General features: G+C 38.6%; 1 protein-coding gene across 6 annotated transcripts in view; it reads right to left on the reverse strand.

The window, feature by feature from the left end:
- Positions 1–603: 603 nt before the first annotated feature.
- KCNIP4 (potassium voltage-gated channel interacting protein 4) overlaps positions 604–23,264 on the reverse strand; it is a gene marked incomplete at both ends in the record, with an annotated part of 1,207,446 nt that continues 1,184,785 nt past the window's right edge. For all 6 annotated transcript variants that reach the window (XM_082837584.1, XM_082837580.1, XM_082837583.1 and 3 more), the window contains 4 exons: positions 604–651; positions 2,393–2,455; positions 3,092–3,196; positions 5,307–5,414. In XM_082837584.1, the coding sequence (XP_082693710.1) occupies positions 604–651; positions 2,393–2,455; positions 3,092–3,196; positions 5,307–5,414 (324 nt within the window). The remainder of the gene's footprint in view (positions 652–2,392; positions 2,456–3,091; positions 3,197–5,306; positions 5,415–23,264) is intronic.

Below are 23,264 nucleotides of genomic sequence, written 5' to 3' on the forward strand. Positions count from 1 at the left end.
CATCTGGTGATAAACTGACTCGTTTCATGTTATAAAAAAATGCCAGGTAAATGAATGTCTTTAACAGAAGGAAGCAAATCCAGAGAAACTGGGACTGTGTGTTTGTTTGTTTTTTTCCAATTGTAGTAACCTTGTTTTGTTTACTTAAAGTATAAATGGAATTACAGCATACAAATATGAAAACTAATATCTGGAAATTAAGTGCAGATGCCAGTATGTCAGAAAACCATTTAAAATCCTGGGGCTGAATACATACAAATGAATAGCAAAAAACACAGATATTTTAAAATCACCGATACTGTGAAAGCCTCAATAATCCCGTGGCTAAAGAATCAATAAAACTATATGCCAGATCCTGTTACTTTTGAATATTCACAGGTATGAACTGACTTAGAACATCCCATGAACTCAGTGGCATTATGAGAAGGATGCAGATTTATAAATGGAAAACTCAAATCTTTTGGGGATTGCTTTATATTAAACAAAGCTTGTTTGCATAATATGCCTCAGTGTAAAGCTGAGCAATCTATGCTAAAAGTGGTAGCTCCAGCTTTGTGTGATAGAATCGTTCACATTTGTCTGATTGAGGACGCATTCGACAAGTTAGATCACATTTTCAAAGAGCTGCATGGAGCGCATGATGTTTTCATCCTGTAAGGGAGGAAACGTGGAATTAAGTTCACCATATCGGCAAAGGAAAGTGCACTGTTTTGCCTCTAAGTACTGCCACCCTCCACCAATGCCTATGCCAAATGTTCAGATACTAGGGGTCTGCAAATGTAAATACTCTTCTACCCATTTTCCACACAGATAAGTATGGAGAGCCCATTTTGTTGAGTCTGCTAGGCTTTAAACACTTTATTTAACTCTGACTCGGTGTTAAAGAGGGGCTATTTCTCAAATTATTAATAGAATGCCAGCATGGAAACTGGAGAGGCGCAGAGCATAATCAAAGCGAGCAATGCAAACTGTGGCATTTTAGGTAACCGCCCGCCAAATCACAGAGACTTGTACACATGGAAGGATACAGGGTTTGTGTGTGAGCTAAGAGCCAACTTCATAAAGATTGGAGGTTGGGGTTTAGGAGACAGGTTTGCAGTAATTACACCTCTCTTTCTGAGTCTGTTAGGGCTAAATCTGTGTGGACTTTGGGAACCTTTAAAAATGAATGGTCTCTCAATGCCAGAGAAAGGATTGTTTGTGAGAAACCATTGCCCAGTGTCTGCAGTTTAGCATGTTCCTTAGAAACTTAGGGGGACAGACTTAGGGCAGGATAGGGGCACTTGGGAGATTGTGACTGTTTATAGCAGTGGAAAATAGTAGCAGAACTAATGATGACTTCCACTACTAGATGCCAAGTAACAATACCACCATTAAGTAGGCTGATATCACTAAGTTCATTCAAAGACCGTCACATTGAAATGTGAGTTGAGAAAAAGGCAGGCATCAGGAAAGGGAAAGTATATCAAATTGAAAATAATGAGAAAAACTAAAGCACCAGCAAACTTCTTTGTCTCCATAATTTTTTTTTTCTTTTTTTTTTTGCGGCACACGGGCCTCTCACTGTTGTGGCCTCTCCTGTTGCGGAGCACAGGCTCCGGACGCGCAGGCTCAGTGGCCATGGCTCACGGGCCCAGCCGCTCCGCAGCACTGGGATCTTCCCAGACCGGGGCACGAACCCGTGTCCCCTGCATCGGCAGGCGGACTCTCAACAACTGCGCCACCAGGGAAGTCCTGTCTCCATAATTATTTTAAAAATTCTTAATCGTGATTCTACCCACGTCAAGTCAAATAACTCTAGGTATGCTAATACTGGTCTGCCACCAAATGGTGGAGAACCACATGGACTTTTCCTCAGGGAGAATTTTCTGCTGTTTAATTTTGTGACTGAAGACCATTACTGGTTCAGCCAAAGACATCTGTTGTCCACATACATTGAAGCAATGATGTTTCTTTTAGAAATCGGATATAAGTTTGGCCAGTGATACACTCTTGGCTGTACTGGAATTCTAAATCTATGGAGGATATGGTAGACAAGTTACATGTTATATGCTAGTTCTGGGGAAAGAACAATTCAAGTCTCACATATGTTTTATCCTCAGTGATGAATATTCTAAAGGATCTGAAGAGCAAAAACACACATGTGCAGCCTTCATCTCTCCAGGGCTTCCCTCATAGCCTGCCTTGGGATAGACAATGAATGCTGATGAACTGAATGTGCAAATTGGTGATTGTTTTCACAGTGGTAGGCTTATTCATCTCAGCTATGTAGAAGTGGTGATCTTAGGCATATGATCTTTATACTTTGCTCAGTTCATGGTGGCTGGCTGGCAGGACCAAGTTCAGCTGTTAAGGAAGCAAAAGGGATAGTTCCTTTACTATCGTTACTTACTTTTTGGCAACTTTCGATGAATTCATCTATGGTAACGACTCCATCTTTATTTTTGTCCATTTTCTGTTCAGGAAGAAAAGAACGAAAAAATTTGCTCAGACTTACCCCTTGATACCCTCACCCTGAACTGAACAAGCTGAAGCTGATGAAAAGAAAGCCCAGCTGCTTATTTTATGGGGAGGAACTGCTTCAGAGCACAAACTAGTAGCTTCTTAGTGATAAGAGTCGTGGCTGACTGATTTTAGGCTGTTGCCTTTTCAATAGAATGTGGTATAGATCTAGAGTCACTCTGTTCTAGTAAAATCCTGCCCTCCAGCTATGACAGACTTCAGGCAACTTGGTGAAACTTTCAGAGCCTTGGTTTTCTCATCTGTGAGATGGGGCTAATGAGGATTTATAAATAACCTCATAGGGGCTTGTGAGAAATGAATGAAAACAAACACCCCAAAACATATGAGACATGGCAATTGCTTGGTGTTCTATCCAGGATATGGTGAGTGTTCAATAAGTGGAGTTATCAATATTATAAATTCAAAACCAAAATTACTAAATTAGTATGATGGTAAATATTCTATAGTTTTGTCTCTTTCAGTAAAAATTATTTTCCTTTACCTTCTTTTGAATCATCATGATGCTTTGCAAACATCAGGAAATTTGCTCTTAATTTCACTTCCTCTCTGACTTCTATTGCATTCCTACCTGGAAAAATGTTTCAACGTGTTGTCTGGGAGCATCTTCTTTGAGGACAGGATATGTGCATTTACCCATCATATCGTATATCGCTTTCATTATATCAAGCATTTCCTGAAAAGGAAAAGGCAGTCACATGAAGCCTCATGCAATGTGAAAATAAACCACTCCGAGAAGCCTTGACAGATTATCCCTACTCAATTTCAAATTTTTTATTTTTCTTTGATTCTTCATTAAATGTCTTGGCTGTCCCAGAGGAAAAGCCAATGGCCTTATGCCTTAAAAGCAGCAGAATCAATGTAAGAATCAAGTCGAATCTTGGTTTCAAAATGAATGAAATTCCCATGTATCTAACATGATCAGGAAGGAAACATTCTGGTTTAATGTTTGGACTTCTCTAGACTTCACATTGGCTATCTTTGCTTTATTGAGTTATTATATATTTTATATGTTGATTATCAATTTCTGTTTATTGAGAATAAAATAAACTCCATATCATGAGAATTATACTAAAACTGATAAGTCTCAAAGCTCATTAGGGTTTTCATTGTGTTTTTCCTACTGTGGCTTTAACTAAAGTCACACATGTAGATTAGTCAAAATATGACCATGGAAACACTTCGAAATTTTAATTTTTTAAATTAAAATCTAGTTTTTGATTTGTAATTTTCAATCTTAGTGAAAATAATATCTAGTTAACCTAGACATTCAGACTTATTGTTTACACTTGTTTCCTTCATATCGAAGTTTCCACAGAAGAGTATGGATTAAGTCGATAATATGGACGTAATATATATTTACTTCTGAGAGTATTCAATTCCATTTTAAATGATAAAGCAGTTTGTAGTTTGTAAATTTTACGTGAAGGCCTTTAAGATGTTTTGAGCATAGAAGTTTGTTTGACATAGAATTCATGTGATGTGTTGGGTGTAAATGGTAAGAACAGCATGTTTATGTTAAACATAGAAAGGGATAGAAAGGGATCAAAGGACCAAGAGATACCTAATATCCTGGAGGCACCTGAGTACTAAATGTTTATTGTGTACTAAATATACAAGAGACACTAAGTATCCAGGAGATATGCTCGATATACCTGAATACTTAATACTCATGAGGTCTTAATTCAGCCACCCATTTGTGAGACCCATCTGGCCCCATGTGTCTTCTGCTCAACAAATAAAACCCATGGCCATTGATCAGGTTAATTGTCACATTGTAACTGTGGTCAGGTGAACTTGTCCCTGTGTCTTCAATAGAGCAAGTTGATGTCATTGACCCAAGATACCTTCTATTTGAAGAGCCCAATGCTCAAAACTCAACTCGGGGGAAAGCTAGTGAGAGAAAGAGGACATATGGACATTGAACCACATCCAGGCTTCAGGTAATGTGGTCTTTCAACCCTACCTCCACTCCATCCTAAATTTGTTATCTTACCCCATCCCGCCCCCCCTTGCTTCTTGCTGTGTTTTAAATTAATTTATTAAACCACTTGATATGAGCATCTGGATTTGGTCTGTGAGGCTTCTTTTTTAGATAGCCCACGTGGGAGTTTATTTGGGGCTCCACTATCACATCAGGTCATTTCCCACACAGTACAAGTCACTACATAATCCACACGATTTTAAAATTGCATCTGTTTCCATATGGACCACATTATATGATAGAAAAAAGGTTACAGGCCAAGTATTCTAACGTGTGGATATATTTTCTTCCTATTTGATTCCAACTACTATCTTTATTCCATGTACAGTATTCATTAAAATGCTATTAGGAAATCAGGATGTAATCCTTCTATGTTTTTTTGTTTTTTTTTTTTTTCTGTGGTACGCGGGCCTCTCACTGTTGTGGCCTCTCCCGTTGCGGAGCACAGGCTCTGGACGCGCAGGCTCAGCGGCCATGGCTCACGGGCCTAGCCACTCCACAGCATGTGGGATCTTCCCAGACCGGGGCACGAACTCTTGTCCCCTGCATCGGCAGGTGGACTCTCAACCACTGTGCCACCAGGGAAGCCCTCCTTCTATGTTTTGTATTTACTTTGAAGATTAACCATAAACTATTTCTAGCATTCCAAATTTTTCATCAGAATATTTCCCCAGCACTACAGAAAATATTTTAGACTTCCTGAAAAAGTGGTTCTAAAATAATAATTGCGATTGTTTAACATTTTGAAGTGAAAAAATGAAAATGGTCTGAAAGCTAGCTGTGTTGGTGAGGCATTTCTTACTTCTTTAGTGATGTAGCCATCTTTATTTATGTCATACAAATTAAATGCCCAGTTGAGTTTTTCTTGTACTGTCCCCCGGAGCAAAATGGAAAGACCCTTGATGAAATCCTAAAAAATAAAAATAAGAATATAATTTGATATGACATTTCTAAAAAAGAAAAGTAAAACACAAACTCTAATATAATTCTCTGTCAAATGATGGAAGCAAGGGTTACAACCCTCTGGATTTTGAACCATTTATTTATAGCAAAATGGTCCATGTGTTCCTGATTATCTTTTTTTCCAGAGATTTTTTGTGGGCATAAACCACTCCTTAGGTTTAATATTCTTACTTTCTAATTGGAAACTGTGACTTAAATCAACCTTGGAACTGGAAATTGTGTCAGAACAGACACCCAAACAACAAGACGCATGTGTATAAGTGGTATTACTTTCCACTACAAGTGCACACAATTCTTTTACTGAAAATAATCTAATAACATTGTAACTTTAAAAATACAAGCACATACATAACACAGTTCCCATGAACAAGATCTGCTAACAAGAAATATGGGCTGTCCTTAAGATATAGGCCAATTGAAGGCTTTATTTAGAAATCAAGTTATAATATGCATGGGGGCAGAAGTTAAGAGAATGGAGCTGAAAGCCAGGCTGCCTGAATTCAAATTCCAGCTGTTTCATCTGATAGCTCTGTCCTCAGACAACTTACCATCCTTTTGCCTCTATTTTCATATCTGTAGAAGGGATATGTTAGTATCTACTTCTTAAATTTTTTATGAGGATTAAAAGAGTTAAGCTGTTTATAACAGTGTCTGGCAAGGGCATCGGCTATGTGTTTGTCCAAGTAAATGGAAACCTCAGTCAGTATCACTGTTAGGCTGATATGACTGAACGGCAGGCAAACCAGATTAACTTGATCAAATTCATATATATTTGTTGTTCTGTAGGCAGGGTTAACATTACAATATGGTGAATTCTGATCTCACATAGAACTGACAATCTGTAGTTAGGTAGGAATGAAAGAGCAGAAGGTGTTACCAAGTCCAAGCTTTCTCTGCTCCCCGCAGGACAGGACAGTAAATCTTGAGACGAGGTGTTGAGGCAAGGAATATGACTTTATTCGGAAAGCCAGCAGACCGAGAAGATGGCAGACTAGTGTCTCAGAAAGACCATCTTATCAGGGTCTGGATGCCAGTTTCTTTTATAGAACAGAGAGAGGGAGGAAGTGAGGAAGTAAAGTAAAAAGGCCATGAGTCTTGCAACTATCTCCTGGAATGGCCAGCCTCAGGGAGGGGATGTGTTAATTTCTTCTTTTCTTGAAGCCATTCACAGGTGGACAGGGTCAGGATGCTTCCCTGAACAAAGGCACTTTGGTTTACCATTCAGGCAGAGGGGCAGTGTTCACCGAGGCAGGCCATTATGTATGGACAGTATCCTTTTAGTGAACAAAAGCAACGGGGAAGCAAAGGCTAAAGTAAAAGAAACAGATCCAACATGTAGTCAGATTTTGTTCTTCCCTGTAACAAAGGGAAATGCAGAAGTGGCCTCTGGGTGAATTTGTATTCTCTCTACATTTTTACATTCCAACATTTTATAATTGTTTTCCTGTCTTAATTTCTTTAAATGCTTTTTTTTTTTTAATGGGTGACATTCATGTAGTTCAAAAATTTTAAATATATAAGATTACTGATAAAAAGTATGCCTCCCATTCTTGGACCCTAGTCACCCTATTTCTTTCCCCTAGACAACTGGCGTTAGTAGCTTCTTGTATTCACTTCCAAAGAATTTTTGTGCATATACAAGTGTAAGGCATATTTATTTACACAAATGATAGTCTAACAGGCTGTTCTGTACTTTATTTTATTTTTAACTTAGCAATAAATCTTGGAGATAACTCCAATCTTTTTCACTGTTGCATATGTATGAATATATCATAGTTTATTTAACTAATCTCCCATTGATGAATATTTAAAGATTTCCAATCTTATTAAAAACAAAGCCACAAAGAGTGACCTTATACATACATAACTTACATTTTGAACAAGTATATCTGTAGGATGAGTTCCTAGAAGTGGAATTGCTGGGTCAAAGGATTTGAACATTGGTAAATTTTATAGTTATTTTCAAATTTTGCCCCAAATTTCCCTCTCAAAATCTGTATATGAGAATAGTATAGCTTGTCAATACTATATGCCATCAAATTTTTTATCTTTTTCAATCTTAAAGGTTAATATTTCTTTCTCAGATTACTTAAAATTTGTATTTATTATGAATAAATTTGAGCATTTTTTCCAAATGTCTTGATTTATAGAAACTCTTCACATATTAGTGAAATTAGCCCTTGTCTGGGATATATCTTCAAGTATTGTTTCCCAGTTTATCATTTCTTTCAATTTTTATTATGTTGATTTTTGTAAAGTAGGCATCTTTTTATCTTTATATTCTAGATTTTGTCAGCCTTTTACTTTATATTTTTTGGTTTCTGTCATATTGAAAAGACCTCTCCCATTCTGAAGTTATAAAAGGATACTCTCATGTTTTTGTTCTAGTACTTTTAAGGTTTACGTTGTTACATTTAAATCTTTATTCCATTTGGAATTTACCCATTGTTTTTAGATAGCTGTCTGGTTTCACAATATTATTTGTTACCCACTGATTTGAGATGCAAGATTTATCATATCCTTAATTCTTTTATGTATTTATATTTCTGGAACTTATGTTTTATTTCATAGTATATCTGTTTATCTAAGCACCTCTACTACATTGTTTTAATTATTAAAACATTTTAGTAATTTTAATAGCTGTAAGAGCTATTTCCTCTTAACCCTTCTTTTTCAGCTATTTTCTTTCCATTTTTCCTTATTTAAGTATTCCACCTGACCCCTATTGGGATGTTTATTGAGCTGGAGGTAAATTTACAGATCAACTTGGGCAGAACTGACAACTACCTGTTGATGAGTCTTCCTATTCAAGACAATAAGAAACCTTTCCCTTGTCCAGGTCATTTTTGTCATTGAGTATGTTAGTTTCCTCTTGCTGCTATAACAAACTACCACAGATTTGGAGGATTAAAATAATACTTGTTTATTATCCTCCAGATCTGTAAATCAGAAGTCTGAAATGGGTTTTACTGGGCTGAAATCAAGTTGGAGGCAGAGCTGCAGTCTCCCCAGTGGATCTAGGGATAGAATTTGTTCTCTTGCTTTTTTCAGCTTCTAGAGGCCACTTGCATTGATTGGCTTGTGGCCCTTTCCTCCATTTTCAAAACACAGTACTCCAACCTCCTATTGTAGTATCTCCTCTTTGCTACCCTGATCTTCCTGCCTCCCTCTTACAGGGACCCTTGGGATTACATTGGGCCCATCCAGATAATCCAAGGTGACCTCCCCATCTCAAGATCCTTAATCACACCTGCAGAAAACCTCCTTTACCATGAAAGATAACACATCCTACGTCCGGACATTAAGATGTGGACATTTTTGGTGGGTCTTTATTCAGCACACCAAACTCTAATACATTTTAAGGCCTTTTGTTTTTTCCAAGTTGTTCTTTCACATTTCTTAGTTATATTTATTTCTAGGTATTTTAATCCTTCCGTTGCTGTTATAAAGGAGGCCACAAGAATTCCTTAGTAGGCAGAGAAAAGAAGAGACGCAGGCAACAAATCTTGAAAATAAGTTTCTCAGGAGGTAAGAGAGGTCAAGAGAAGAAAGCATTTCACTAGGAAAGGATGGTTCATCTTGATACCAATCTGCTGGGGAATGAAAAGAGCTTACTGAGTCAGCAACATGGAGGTCACCAGTGACTAAAGGGAGAAGCTTCAGTGGAGGGGAGGGAGCAAAGAGTGATAGAGACTGTTAGAAAATTCACCAACCATGGCTGCATGTGAAGACAGAGGGACAGGGCTATATCTGAAGAGGAGGACAGGATCACAGAAGAGAGTTTTGAAGATAAGCACTTTGAACACTGAAGGGACGAATCTAAAAAGAGGAAAATACTAAAGATGTGTGTGTGTGAGAGAGAAAAAGGCAGAGAGAGAGAGAGAAATGGACTACTCCTGCGATGGTGGGAGAGATGGAGGTGGTCTGCCCTGGGAAGGGAGGAGGCACATTTCCTCAGCTAATACAGAAGGAAGAAGGAGAACACCATGCAGATGCCCACAGCTGAGAAGCGGTGGGAAGATGAACGAGTCCTCATCTGAGACCTTTAATGGGTGTTGTCTGCTTGGGAGTGAAGGACATGGTGGAAAGGATAAGAACTGAAGGTTTGAGGAGAGAGAAGGAGGCAGCTCTGCTCCTGGACAATAAGGTGACTTGTGCAAATTACGGGAAGCTGCAGCTCCCTCAAAGTATTTTTCTGCCATCTGCTGGAAAATTGTTGTAACATATTTAAACCTGTAGTATATAATATACTGTATATAAGAGGTAATGACCCTCCTTGGAGTTGTGTAGTATACAACTTGCAAACTATATAAGCTTTGGCTTTTTTGGAAGGTATAAAATAGTCACTGCAGAGCATGGGAAGGTAGGCTTACCAGAGAAGGATTGCTGGACAATTTTGAAAAGCCAGATGAGGTGGATGGTTATCAATATAATCCTTACCTGTCACTTCAAATCACAAAGTAATAGTTATATGGCTTTAGCTGAAAAGAGAGGCTGGACACAACATCCATGAAGATATGCTTAGAGCATTGGTTTTCACGATGTAGATTGCTGCAGAATCACCTGGAGGGCTTGCTAAAACAGCTTGCTGGGTCCCACCCCAGAGTTCCTGATTCATTAGGTCTGGGTGTGGCTCAAGAATTTACATTTCTAATAAATTCCAAGGAGATGCCGATACTGCTGGTCCAGGGATCACACTTCGAGAACCACTGGCCTGCAAGAACCACCACTGGCATTGGCCCCATCACCAAGCAGAATAGGCCAGAGCAACAATGGGAGATTTGAAGTCATGTGTGGACTTTTGTTGTTTGCCTCCCTAGTTGGCCCCTATTTCCATTTGGTGCTCCATCCAATTCTGTGGAAGCGCACTCCATCTGTGGCTCTAGTGATGGAGCCATGCCCTGGGCAAAATCAGGAAGCACCTTTTATTCCTTTGGTCAAGGCAATTGGATCTGTGGTTGGCCTGCAACTGAACCCAGTCTACATGAGTGATTTTTCAGGACTTCTGCTAGGAAGGGGTATGACAGAGATGCTTTTTCTTTCCTGCCTGGGGAAAAATCAAGCCTGGAGCTCAGGAGCTGCTGGCATCTTCTTGTAACCACGAGGGAGCCCACTCTTAGGTTGCAGCCAGACCTATCTCTGGACTTCTTATTCTTTTTTTTCTTTTTTTTTTTAAATTTATTTATTTTATTTATTTCTTTTTGGCTGCGTTGTGTCTTTGTTGCTGCGTGCGGGCTTTCTGTAGTTGCGGTGAGTGGGGGCTACTCTTCATTGCGGTGCACGGGCTTCTTATTGTGGTGGCTTCTCTTGTTGTGGAGCACGGGCTCTAGGCGCACAGGCTTCAGTAGTTGTAGCACGTGGGCTCAGTAGTTGTGGCTCGCAGGCTCTAGAGTGCAGGCTCAAGTGCAGGCTTGCGGGCTTAGTTGCTCCGCGGCATGTGGGATCTTCCCGGACCAGGGATCGAACCCGTGTCCCCTGCATTGGCAGGCAGATTCTTAACCACTGCACCACCAGGGAAGCCCCTGGACTTCTTAATCGCCAATACAGTCATATCGTTTTGTTAGTGTATGATTTTCTATTATTTGTGAACAAAAGTACCCTGATTCACAAGCTGACATCTAATTCCCATCTTTCTCTTAAATACTATGTATCCTGAAACTGCATACATTGAAAGATAGCTATGAACCTTGAACACCCCTCTCTCTTTTAATATACCATCTTGCAGGATGATATCAATAAACAGTTATTTCAGAACAGGAAATAACTATTTGTGCAAAAGGAAAATGAAAGACTCAAGGTATCTTGTACTGTTCTTGCTCCATGCTTTTCTGAATGGTAATTGAAATCTGTCAAGCAGGAGTTACAAGGCTAAAAAAAAACCAAACAACTCTCAAGAGTACTTTTCACAATCACCTTACTTTTGTCTGTGAAAGGTTACATCTGTTCCCTAATGTACAAAACTGATAGATGGGGATTGGTACTGAATTCTGGTTTCTAATATCTTATGATAAAGGCAATAGAAGGAAAAAGGCATAGAGAAATGACCCTATAATAACCTAGTCTTGTTCTATAGTTAGCTCTGTTTATCGACCAAACCTTTAATTGGTGCCTTAGTGCTGGTTACATACATTCTGCCCACCATTCCCACACTAGGAGCTGCATCAAAGACCCAGCCTTGAGAGAGTATGTGTTATTGAGACCATCTAGATGGTATACATGACTGGACCCAGGTAAGGCCTGGAAAGTCATACATGTGTTTAGTATATTTCTTACTTTATGCTTGCTTTTACATTTTTAGGAAAATTTTTAAAGTTGTTTATTTTCTCTGATATGACCTCCCTTGACTGGAGTTAAACTTCCATAGTGGTTGAAGGATACAATTTCAGGTACTACCTAAAGTTTGCATTTTTGTTTGGAACTAATAAAAGATATCAACATGTCTAAAAAGGAAAAATGTATATTTCCCAAGATTTGTAGCCTAATTTTATCAGGTGAAAGAGATAAAATACTTACCTTGATTGATATACAATTCTAGTTAAGTAATTTAATATCTTAAAAGATGAAACCAGCCACATTAAGCTAGAGGAAAGTGGTTTGATCTCCCTGAAGGCCATTAAAAATTAAATAAATTTTAAACAAAAATCACAAATATATAATAAATGTATATGTAAATATCATGCTTGATGTAGGTAAAAAATACAGAAAACTATAGAAGAAAGTTGCAATCACACATAATCCTATCACCTGTTCACATTGAATATTCCCACTCTTTTTTAATGCATACTTTGGCATATACTTATAGTACAAGCCATATATTATATATAAAATTATATTTATTTCACTTAAATTACAAGCATTTTCCAATATCACTGACAATTCACTGTGACATCATTTAAATAACTACAAAGTAGGTTTAACTGTATGAAATTGCCCATATTTTTTATCATGTTTGCCAAGAATTTCATACGATAGTTTCATATGGTCTAATCTAATAATACTAGCACAATGAATTTTGGACACTTTGGACCCCAAACCACAATAAGAATTACAATTTAAATGGCAGCCTAGTACTTAAGCAAGCACGCACACATACACACACACACACACACACACAAAATCATACACCAGAAACTAAAGTTATTAGTCTATTTCCATTTCTCTTCTATTAATTTTTTAATACTCTTGTCATTAATGTCTAAATCAATTTTACCACCTGGTAATCACTGCAATCTCGAGTGTGAAACACTGCTTTGTCTTATGAATATATTCTAATTTATTTAAATTATATCTAATTTATTTAATGGTTAAATAAATGTATATATGTGTATTAATTTAAATTTTTCTTTATTGTACATGACGCTATAGTAAATACTTTTCTCCAACTATTTCCCATCATTCTGACTTATTTCCTAAGGAAAGATGTGGAATTCCTGGGTTAAAGGGCTCTGGGAACACTGAAATTTATTAGTAGTAATGAGGACAGTTTATCGATAAGTGTGTGGGGCTTGGTATTAGGCAATTTCTATGCATTACTTTATGTCAGCCTCACATAACCATAGCGAATAGGTATTGTCGTCCTTATATTAAAGATGGAGGCTCAGAGAAAATACGTGACTGAGGCAAGGGATGCAGCCAATGAGAATTAGAGCTGGAAACTGAACCCAGAACTCTGACTCAAAGCCCAGGCTCTCATTTTGTCTAGAACTGAAGCAATGGGCTGTGGTTACACAGAAAAGTATGATATAAACAAATGCTACATCTCTTTTTTCTGATACTATAGGACATAATTGTATGGTGATATGAAACAGTGACTCACGGTGATTGCAATTTTACTAATAACATTTGCAGAACATTTGGAGGTACCAGGAATTCATAATTCTTGCCATGAAATGACATGCATAAATGAATTAGAAAATGGCCTTAGCTTTTAAAAAGGGAAAGTGAGTCAGTATGTGAATACATGTGTGACTAGGAACAGAATAAGAAGATAAGATCAGCTGAAGAAGAATCCCAACAGTTAGATGCCCAGGAAACAGAAGAAAATAGAGTGAGCAAGAGAGACAGAGACAGAGAGAAATTGATACCAGTTCTCTGAGAGAGACTGACCAGTTGTTATACAGGATCACTAACATTACTGAGCATATTAATTGTGCCAGACCATTTTCTAAACTCTTTAGATTCATCATTTAATCTGACAACGAGCTTGTGAGATATCTATCCTTATTATTTCCATTTTACATTGAGGAAATTCAAGCCCAGAGAGATTGAGGAACCTGCCCCAGGTATCCCAGCTAGAAATGGTAGAGTTTGGATCGAGCCTTCTGACTCACAAGCATGTGCTCTTTCAGATGAGAAGAGATTTCTGGCACCTCCTTGGAGATTGGAGTGTTAAAAGAGGAGACTGAAAAATTCTAGGACCAGGTCAGAAAAAACAGAAGATGAGGCTGGAGCATCTTGTAGTGTCCAAAAGTAAGGAATGAGCAAAGAAAGAAACAAAACAAAACAAAAAAATAAACAACCACAATGATGGGGCCATGTTGAAGCCAACTGAAAGAGCTTCCAGTGGCCCAGCTGGAACAATTTAAGCAAAAAGATAAAATATTGAACTATAACTCAAGTATAAAATATATGTCCATTAGTCCACACTGATATGAATCACTGCTGGAATACATTCATAAATGGAGGAGAAGAGACAAATCCTTCTCTTCTTTGGAAGAGAAGAATTCCAAATCAACTATGTGTATACTCTACCCTTAAGGAGTCGGAGCATAACTCCCAATCTGTAAGTGTGATCTGTGCATAACTTCCTTCCAAAGAGTATGGTTTGGAAAGAGGGATAAAAGCATAACTTTACAGTAAAGAAATTACCAGCACTACTTCAACCAGGTGATCAAGTTTTACGTCAAACGGTCATAAATCATGTTGATACTATGGACTCTTGTTATGTAATAGTAAAAGCACCTTACCTCTGTGGTCTTCCTCCTCAAAACACATATCCCTATTCCAATCATGAGAAAAAACATCAAACAAATCCCAACTGAGGGACATTCTGCAAAACACCTGACCAAAACTCCTCAAAACTGTCAAGGTTATCAAAACAAGGACAATTTGAGAAACTGTCACAGCCAAAAGGAGCTTAAGGGGACATGGTGAGTGAAGGTAATGTAAGATCCTAATAGAATTCTGGAACAGAAGAAAGGCTTTTGGTAAAAACTAAGAAAATCGGAATAAAGCATGGACTTTAGTTAATAATAGTGTATCAACATTAGTCCATTAATTGTAACAAGTTTACCATATTAATGCGTGATGTGAATAACAGGAAACTGGGTGTGAGGTGTATGGGAACTCTCTGTACTGTCTTTGCAGTTTTTCTGTAAATGTAAAACTGGTCTAAAATAAAAAGTTTATTTAAAAGATGATTTATAAAAAGAGGGACCTGACCTTCAGACTTTTGAAGCAGATAGAGATATTTATTGGATGCTTTTTCTCTTGTCCCTCTTGTAATAATCTTCTGCTACCCCAACTTTCATTAAACATTTCAGTGTATGATAAGAGGGATTCAAAGAACTTGCCCTTGGGGGCCACAGGAATGTGGACAAGGGCAGCCATGGCTGGAGGAGCTGGATACCCCACAAAGACTATAAGGACGGAGCAGGCCAGAAGGACAGGGTGACAAGCAAAAACTAGGACACATGCAGCATGGCCACAGTCCTTGGGAATCAATAGAAATGCATGGGTGAGGCCCAGGTTAAAGAACCTTTATGGCAAGAATTGTTGGATTCTACAAAAATTAGTCATGAAAATGGGGGAATGTCAGCTCCATAAGGACAAAAATTTGTGTCTTTTGTTCACTGTTGTATCCCCAGCACCTTGAATATATATATATATATATTTTTTTAATTTATTTTTTGCCACCCTGTGCTGCATATGGGATCTTAGTTCCCAGACCAGGGATCGAAACCGCACCCCCGCAGTGGAAGCACGTTTTCTTAACCACTGGCCCGCCAGGGAAGTCCAAAAAATATTTGTTAAATGAAGGAACGAAATGAAAGGACATCTCAGCTACCTTTCCCTTTACTTTGCCAAAGGGCAAAGCTCCTGGAATGGGCACAAGAAAAGAAGAGGAGAATTATGTGGACAGGATGTGTAAGTGTGTGTGTGTGTGTGTGTGTGTGTGTGTGTGTTGAGAGATATAATAAAACTTAATGATTTAATCTAACAAAATGGAATTCTATACCTATTGGTAACATTGCCTAAATAATTCCCCTTGATGCCTGACATCTGAAAAGAAAATAGCTATTTTACTTGACAGAAATGACTCATCCTAGAAGGAAAGTTTTCCTGTAACCATAATTGATATTTGGGGAGAAAAAAACCATTTTTTCTCATCACTGTGAATGACAAAGGGATTATTTTGGGGGGTTTATAATGCCTCCCAGGGTACCACTCACATTTCATTCTGTCATAATTGAATTGTCAGTGAATGGTGTTTTCTTAAAGCTCTGGACTGCGGCAGTCCTGCTGTCAATCATCAGTTACCTGTAGTAAGCAGGGATAGCTATTCCAGAATTGTTCCAAAGGAAGAATACATTTTCAGACTCAACAGTTCAAGTAAACTTGCCATTAGGGATGTACTCAGAGGAGTGCACTGCTCTGATGGTAATATTCTAGAAAAGGTAACTATTGGTGCTAAAAGTTCAGGGTTGCTTTTGCAGTCAGCAATTGGGTCATTCAGTAATCACTGCGTGGGATGAATTACTGAGTGGTAATTGTAACCATTGGTGATAATACTCAGTAATCAAATCATAGAAGACCATCTCAGATGTCTTCCAGCAAACATAGTGCTTCAGTATCTCCCTCTGCAGGAGGCAATCTATTGTGAGGGTTAGGAGTGGGGGTTGGAAAACTATGGTCCAGGGCTCAAATACGGCCCACCATGTGTTTTTGTTAATAAAGCTTTATTGAAACACAGCCATGGTCACTTATTTCGGATTTGTCTGTGGTTGCTTTTGTCTACAACAGCAGAACTGAGTTGGTAGAATGAAGACTATATGGCCTGCAAAGCCAAAAATATTTACAGTTTGGTCCTTTACAGAAAAGTTTGATGACCCCTGGTTAAAACCAATAGGTTTTAGAGACTTAGGTAGAGCTGGGGTTCAATCCTAGTTCTGCCATTCACTAACTATATGACTTTGGACAAGTCACTTAACCTAAGTTTGTAATTCCTCATCTCTAATACGTGGCAAGTAATACAGGTCCTTTATTTTTTATCTGCAACTTACCACCCCCATCCAAAAATGCTTTTGTAAACTGAAAAAGAAAAACCTTTACCAGGAAGACAGGGGAAGTGGTGAATTTTGGTGCCAAAACTCATTTGATGCCAAAACCTGAACTGAAATGGCATGAAAGTATTCTAATATCTATCTATCTATCATCTATCTATCTATATCTATCATCTCTATCCTTTATCATCTACTATCCATTATCTATCCATCGATCACATTAATCAGAAGACATTAAAAGCTATTTTAATACTTCCAAATCGTAGTAGCTTGACACAGTATAAGCTTATTTACCACTCACACACAGTGAAATACGAGTGGGGATGGGGTTCCATTCCATGTAGTCATGCAGAGATCCAGCCTCTTCCTACTTTGCTGGAAGGCAAACTGAAATATGTAACCTCACAGTCTCCATAGATGGGAAGACAGAGGAAGGAGATGTGGTCACTTCCACTAATCTCCCAGTGGTCAAAACTCAGTCCTGGTGCCACCTAGCTGCAGGAGAGGCTGGGAATACGGCCTAATCATGTGATCATAGAGCAGAGCACGTGGACATTGGATCAGTAGTGCTCTCTGCCATATTTATTGTTTATCATAGTTTTACTGAACAAATGTTACACCCTTGATGATAGCATACTGCAGACCCTGCAGGAGACATTAAATAATACAGAGTATAGGCACAGCATTACGTTTGTAAAATCTGCAAGACTCTGAATGAAACTCAGCTGACTCCAAGGATTTCAGATGAGGGACTGGGGACTTACATATTCCTCACAGGCAGGATAGCACAGTTGCTAAGAGATGCATTCTGGGCCAGACTGCTTGGGTTTGAATCCTGGCTCTCCTACTTTCTAGCTGTGTGACCTTGGGCAGGTTGCTTAACTTCTCTGTGAATCTCTTTCCTCATCTGCTAAAATGACAAGTTACTATACGTAATTCATTCAGCCCAATGCCTGACTCATAATGAGTGCTAAACAAGGGTCAGCTGGTATTATTGTGTGTAGCTATTACTATTGTTAATGTTATTTTTACACACTTAGTACAGTGATTGACACACATTAAGTGCTTGTTTTATAATCAGATGCAGAGCAATCTTTCACAGCATCACAGAGCAATCATCTGGCCTGTGCTTGAATGTTATCAGTGTTATAAGATCACTATGTAATAAGATGACCAATGTCATTCTTAACTGGCTTCATTAGAAAAATCTCCCTTGTAGGGGGAAGTTTATAGCAATACAAGCCTACCTTAAGAAGCAGGAAACATCTCGAATAAACAACCTAACCTTGCACCTCAAGCAATTAGAGAAAGAAGAACAAAAAAACCCCAAAGCTAGCAGAAGGAAAGAAATCATAAAAATCAGATCAGAAATAAATGAAAAAGAAATGAAGGAAACAATAGCAAAGATCAATAAAACTAGAAGCTGGTTCTTTGAGAAGATAAACAAAATAGATAAACCACTAGCCAGACTCATCAACAAAAAAGGGGAGAAGACTCAAATCAATAGGATTAGAAATGAAAAAGGAGAAGTAACAACTGACACTGCAGAAATAAAAAAGATCATGAGAGATTATTACAAGCAACTCTATGCCAATAAAATGGACAATCTGGAAGAAATGGACAAATTCTTAGAAATGCACAACCTGCCAAGACTGAATCAGGAAGAAATAGAAATTATGAACAGACAAATCACGAGCACTGAAATTGAAACTGTGATTAAAAATCTTCCAACAAACAAAAGCCCAGGACCAGATGGCTTCACAGGCGAATTCTATCAAACATTTAGAGAAGAGCTAACACCTATCCTGCTCAAACTCTTCCAAAATATAGCAGAGGGAGGAACACTCCCAAACTCCTTCTACAAGGCCACCATCACCTTGATACCAAAACCAGACAAGGATGTCACAAAGAAAGAAAACTACAGGCCAATATCACTGATGAACATAGATGCAAAACTCCTCAACAAAATACTAGCAAACAGAATCCAACAGCACATTAAAAGGATCATACACCATGATCAAGTGGGGTTTATTCCAGGAATGCAAGGATTCTTCAAATCTATCAATGTGATAAATCATATTAACAAACTGAAGGAGAAAAACCATATGATCATCTCAATAGATGCAGAGAAAGCTTTTGACAAAATTCAACACCCATTTATGATAAAAACCCTGCAGAAAGTAGGCATAGAGGGAACTTTCCTCAACATAATAAAGGCCATATATGACAAGCCCACAGCAAACATCATCCTCAATGGTGAAAAACTGCAAGCATTTCCACTAAGATCAGGAATAAGACAAGGTTGCCCACTCTCACCACTCTTATTCAACATAGTTTTGGAAGTTTTAGCCACAGCAATCAGAGAAGAAAAGGAAATAAAAGGAATCCAAATTGGAAAAGAAGAAGTAAAGCTGTCACTGTTTGCAGATGATATGATACTATACATAGAGAATCCTAAAGATGCTACCAGAAAACTACTAGAGCTAATCAATGAATTGGGTAAAGTGGCAGGATACAAAATTAATGCACAGAAATCTCTGGCATTCCTATATACTAATGATGAAAAATCTGAAAGTAAAATCAAGAAAACACTCCCATTTACCATTGCAACAAAAAGAATAAACTATCTAGGAATAAACCTACCTAAGGAGACAAAAGACCTGTATGCAGAAAATTATAAGACACTGATGAAAGAAATTAAAGATGATACAAATAGATGGAGAGATATACAATGTTCTTGGATTGGAAGAATCAACATTGAGAAAATGACTCTACTACCCAAAGCAATCTATAGATTCAATGCAATCCCTATCAAACTACCACTGGCATTTTTCACAGAACTAGAAGAAAAAATTTCGCAATTTGTATGGAAACACAAAAGACCCCGAATAGCCAAAGCAATATTGAGAACGAAAAATGGAGTTGGAGGAAGCAGGCTCCCTGACTTCAGGCTATACTACAAAGGCTACAGTAATCAAGACCGTATGGCACTGGCACAAAAACAGAAAGATCAATGGAACAGGATAGAAAGCCCAGAGATAAACCCACGCACATATGGACACCTTATCTTTGATAAAGGTGGCAGGAATATACAGTGGAGAAAGGACAGCCTCTTCAATAAGTGGTGCTGGGAAAACTGGACAGATACATGTAAAATTATGAGATTAGGTCACTCCCTAACACCATACACAAAAATAAGCTCAAAATGGATTAAAGACCTAAATGTAAGGCCAGAAACTATCAAACTCTTAGAGGAAAACAGGCAGAACACTCTATGACATAAATCACAGCAAGATCCTTTCTGACCCACCTCCTAGAGAAATGGAAATAAAAACAAAAATAATCAAATGGGACCTAATGAAACTTCAAAGCTTTTGCACAGCAAAGGAAACCATAAACAAGACCAAAAGACAACCCTCAGAATTGGAGAAAATATTTGCAAATGAAGCAACTGACAAAGGATTAATCTCCAAAATTTACAAGCAGCTCATGCAGCTCAATAACAAGAAAACAAACAACCCAATCCAAAAATGGGCAGAAGACCTAAATAGACATTTCTCCAAAGAAGATATACAGACTGCCAACAAACACATGAAAGAATGCTCAACATCATTAATCATTAGAAAAATGCAAATCAAAACTACGATGAGATATCATCTCACACCAGTCAGAATGGCCATCATCAAAAAATCTAGAAACAATAAATGCTGGAGAGGGTGTGGAGAAAAGGGAACACTCTTGCACTGCTGGTGGGAATGTGAATTGGTTCAGCCACTATGGAGAACAGTATGGAGGTTCCTTAAAAAACTACAAATAGAACTACCATATGACCCAGCAATCCCACTACTGGGCATATACCCTGAGAAACCCAAAATTCAAAGAGTCATGTACCAAAATGTTCATTGCAGCTCTATTTACAATAGCCCGGAGATGGAAACAAGCTAAGTGCCCATCATAAGATGAATGGATAAAGAAGACGTGGCACATATATACAATGGAATATTACTCAGCTATAAAAAGAAGCGAAGTTGAGCTATTTGTAATGAGGTGGATAGACCTAGAGTCTGTCATACAGAGTGAAGTAAGTCAGAAAGAAAAAGACAAATACCGTATGCTAACACATATATATGAAATTTAAGAAAAAAAAATGTCATGAAGAACCTAGGGGTAAGACAGGAATAAAGACACAGACCTACTGGAGAACGGACTTGAGGATATGGGGAGGGGGAAGGGTGAGCTGTGACAGGGCGAGAGAGAGGCATGGACATATATACACTAACAAACGTAAGGTAGATAGCTAGTGGGAAGCAGCCACATGGCACAGGGATATTGGCTCAGTGCTTTGTGACCGCCTGGAGGGGTGGGAGAAGGAGGGTGGGAGGGAGGGAGACGCAAGAGGGAAGAGATATGGGAACATATGTATATGTATAACTGATTCACTTTGTTATAAAGCAGAAACTAACACACCATTGTAAAGCAATTATACCCAAATAAAGATGTTAAAAAATATATATATATATCTCCCTTGTAGAAACCACTGTGGTTAACATCTAATAAATACTGAGGACATATTTGGTGCTGGGTACTCAGCCAAGCCCCTAACTGACATCACTTTGTCATCCTTCCTTTACCCTATGAAGTAGCTTTGCTTGCTGATGATTCGCAGAGATGAACACTAAGCCCAGAGGGTTGAACTACTCAGCCCAGGGTCTCACAGCCACTTGGTGGTGAAGGGGTTTTAGATCCAGTAATATCTGGATCCAGGGCCCCTCCTGTCTTACTCACTCTACCCTTTGGAATTAAGCAAATTAAGTAGGAAACTTCCATTTCCCTTTATCTCAGAATCCGGATGGTCTCTGCTGTGCCTCTCAAGATGCTATTGTTACCCCAAATATGTTCACTGCCTAATCATCTCTGTTTTCTAGAGACTTTTCAGGTAGGTAATCAATTTAGAAACATAACTACAATAACTTAGTTTTAATTTTGATTTAACATTTATTAATTTAACCATTGGTTTGTCTTTAAAGAAAACAGTTTTTTTACCAACATGCTTATAGTATATAGCCATTATAACTAATTTCCCAAATTTTAACCAGCATTCATCACAATTACTGTGACGAATGTTACGTATTACAATAGCAACATTATGCATGGTTCCATATCATTAACACCAGAATAAATTTACATGTGAAATTGGATACAATGTGCTACAAGTAATTGATGGAACGTTTCTGATACATTAAGGAAGTTCAAGTAATGAAATCACTAGCAGTCTTTGTCTTACTCAAACTAGCTATGAAAGATTGTATTAGGTGAACTGGAATGTTTGACTTTTATGTTATGGCTAAACTAAGACCGGTGCTGGAATTAATCTTGTTGGTAAAGTGCAGCAGACACTAATACGATATTGTTCATAGGCTGCCAAATCGGAAGAAACATTACAGGGGACTGGTACCTATGACAATCTCACGTCTTCCCCACTAACTGCTGCTGCCACATCGGAGTCGACCCAACTGCCCTCGCCTTGACCACTGCCAGCTTCTCCTCCTATTTTCCCGGTGATATTTCTCGGTTAAGTTGTGAGATGACACATTGAGTTTCCTGGCCCAGAATCTTCATTTTAGTAGCGCTCAATCTCTATGAGCATCTAGTATGTGTGAGGAAGCACTTTGCTGCCCTGGTCACTCTGCCCCAGGGCCAAACTGAATGACCTCTCAGCAGGCTGCACCTCCCTTTTGTCATCCTGACTCCACAAAGTGTTGAAATGTAAGTCTACCAATTTAATTTTAATATCTCTTGAACTTGTCTCCTCCTCTCCAATGCCTTAACTGTAGTTCGGGCTGACATCAGCTCCTGTCTGGACTCTTGGATAAATAGCTGCTAAATGGACTTGTTTCTAGGAACACAGCCCTGATACCTTAACTTCCCCGCTGAAAATTCTCCAAGGGCGCCTCACCTCCTGCAAGATAATTCAGCCTCCTTAGCATCCTGCCTCAGATGTGTGAGGATCTGTCCTCCTCCTCCTTACACAGCTTTCCTGTCACCCTCCTCTTTTGTATTCCACCTTCTAGGTGGTTTACAAATGCTTTCTCTTCATTCCCAGGCCTCTGCCTCACTCCCACTGCTTCCCATCCTGAGCCATTATTCTCTTGAGCATCTCCAGCTTGTCCTTCAGACCTAGTTCATCAAGTCCATGGACAGGCTTCCCTGATACAGCCCCACCAGTGCCCTTCCTTGTTGATTCCACACCATCATCTGCTTTCCTTTATCCTGGCACTCACTGAAATTTCTGCTCATGTGTAAGATGCACCCTTCCCAATCCTAAATATGCATACCCTCTAAGTTATCTGGTTCCCATTATAAACAGTGACAATTCTGCCCCCAATTCCAGTGTGTGAGTGGGGATTTCCTCACACCATCAAGTTATCTCCAACACCAGATGTGTGTCTTATAATTGAACTTAACGCTGATACTTTTTCTACCTGGAGACAGAGCCAGATACATCATTGCCCCCT

This window comes from Leucopleurus acutus, assembly GCF_964270905.1.
Source record: "Leucopleurus acutus genome assembly, chromosome: 4".
Taxonomy (NCBI): Eukaryota; Metazoa; Chordata; class Mammalia; order Artiodactyla; family Delphinidae; genus Leucopleurus; species Leucopleurus acutus.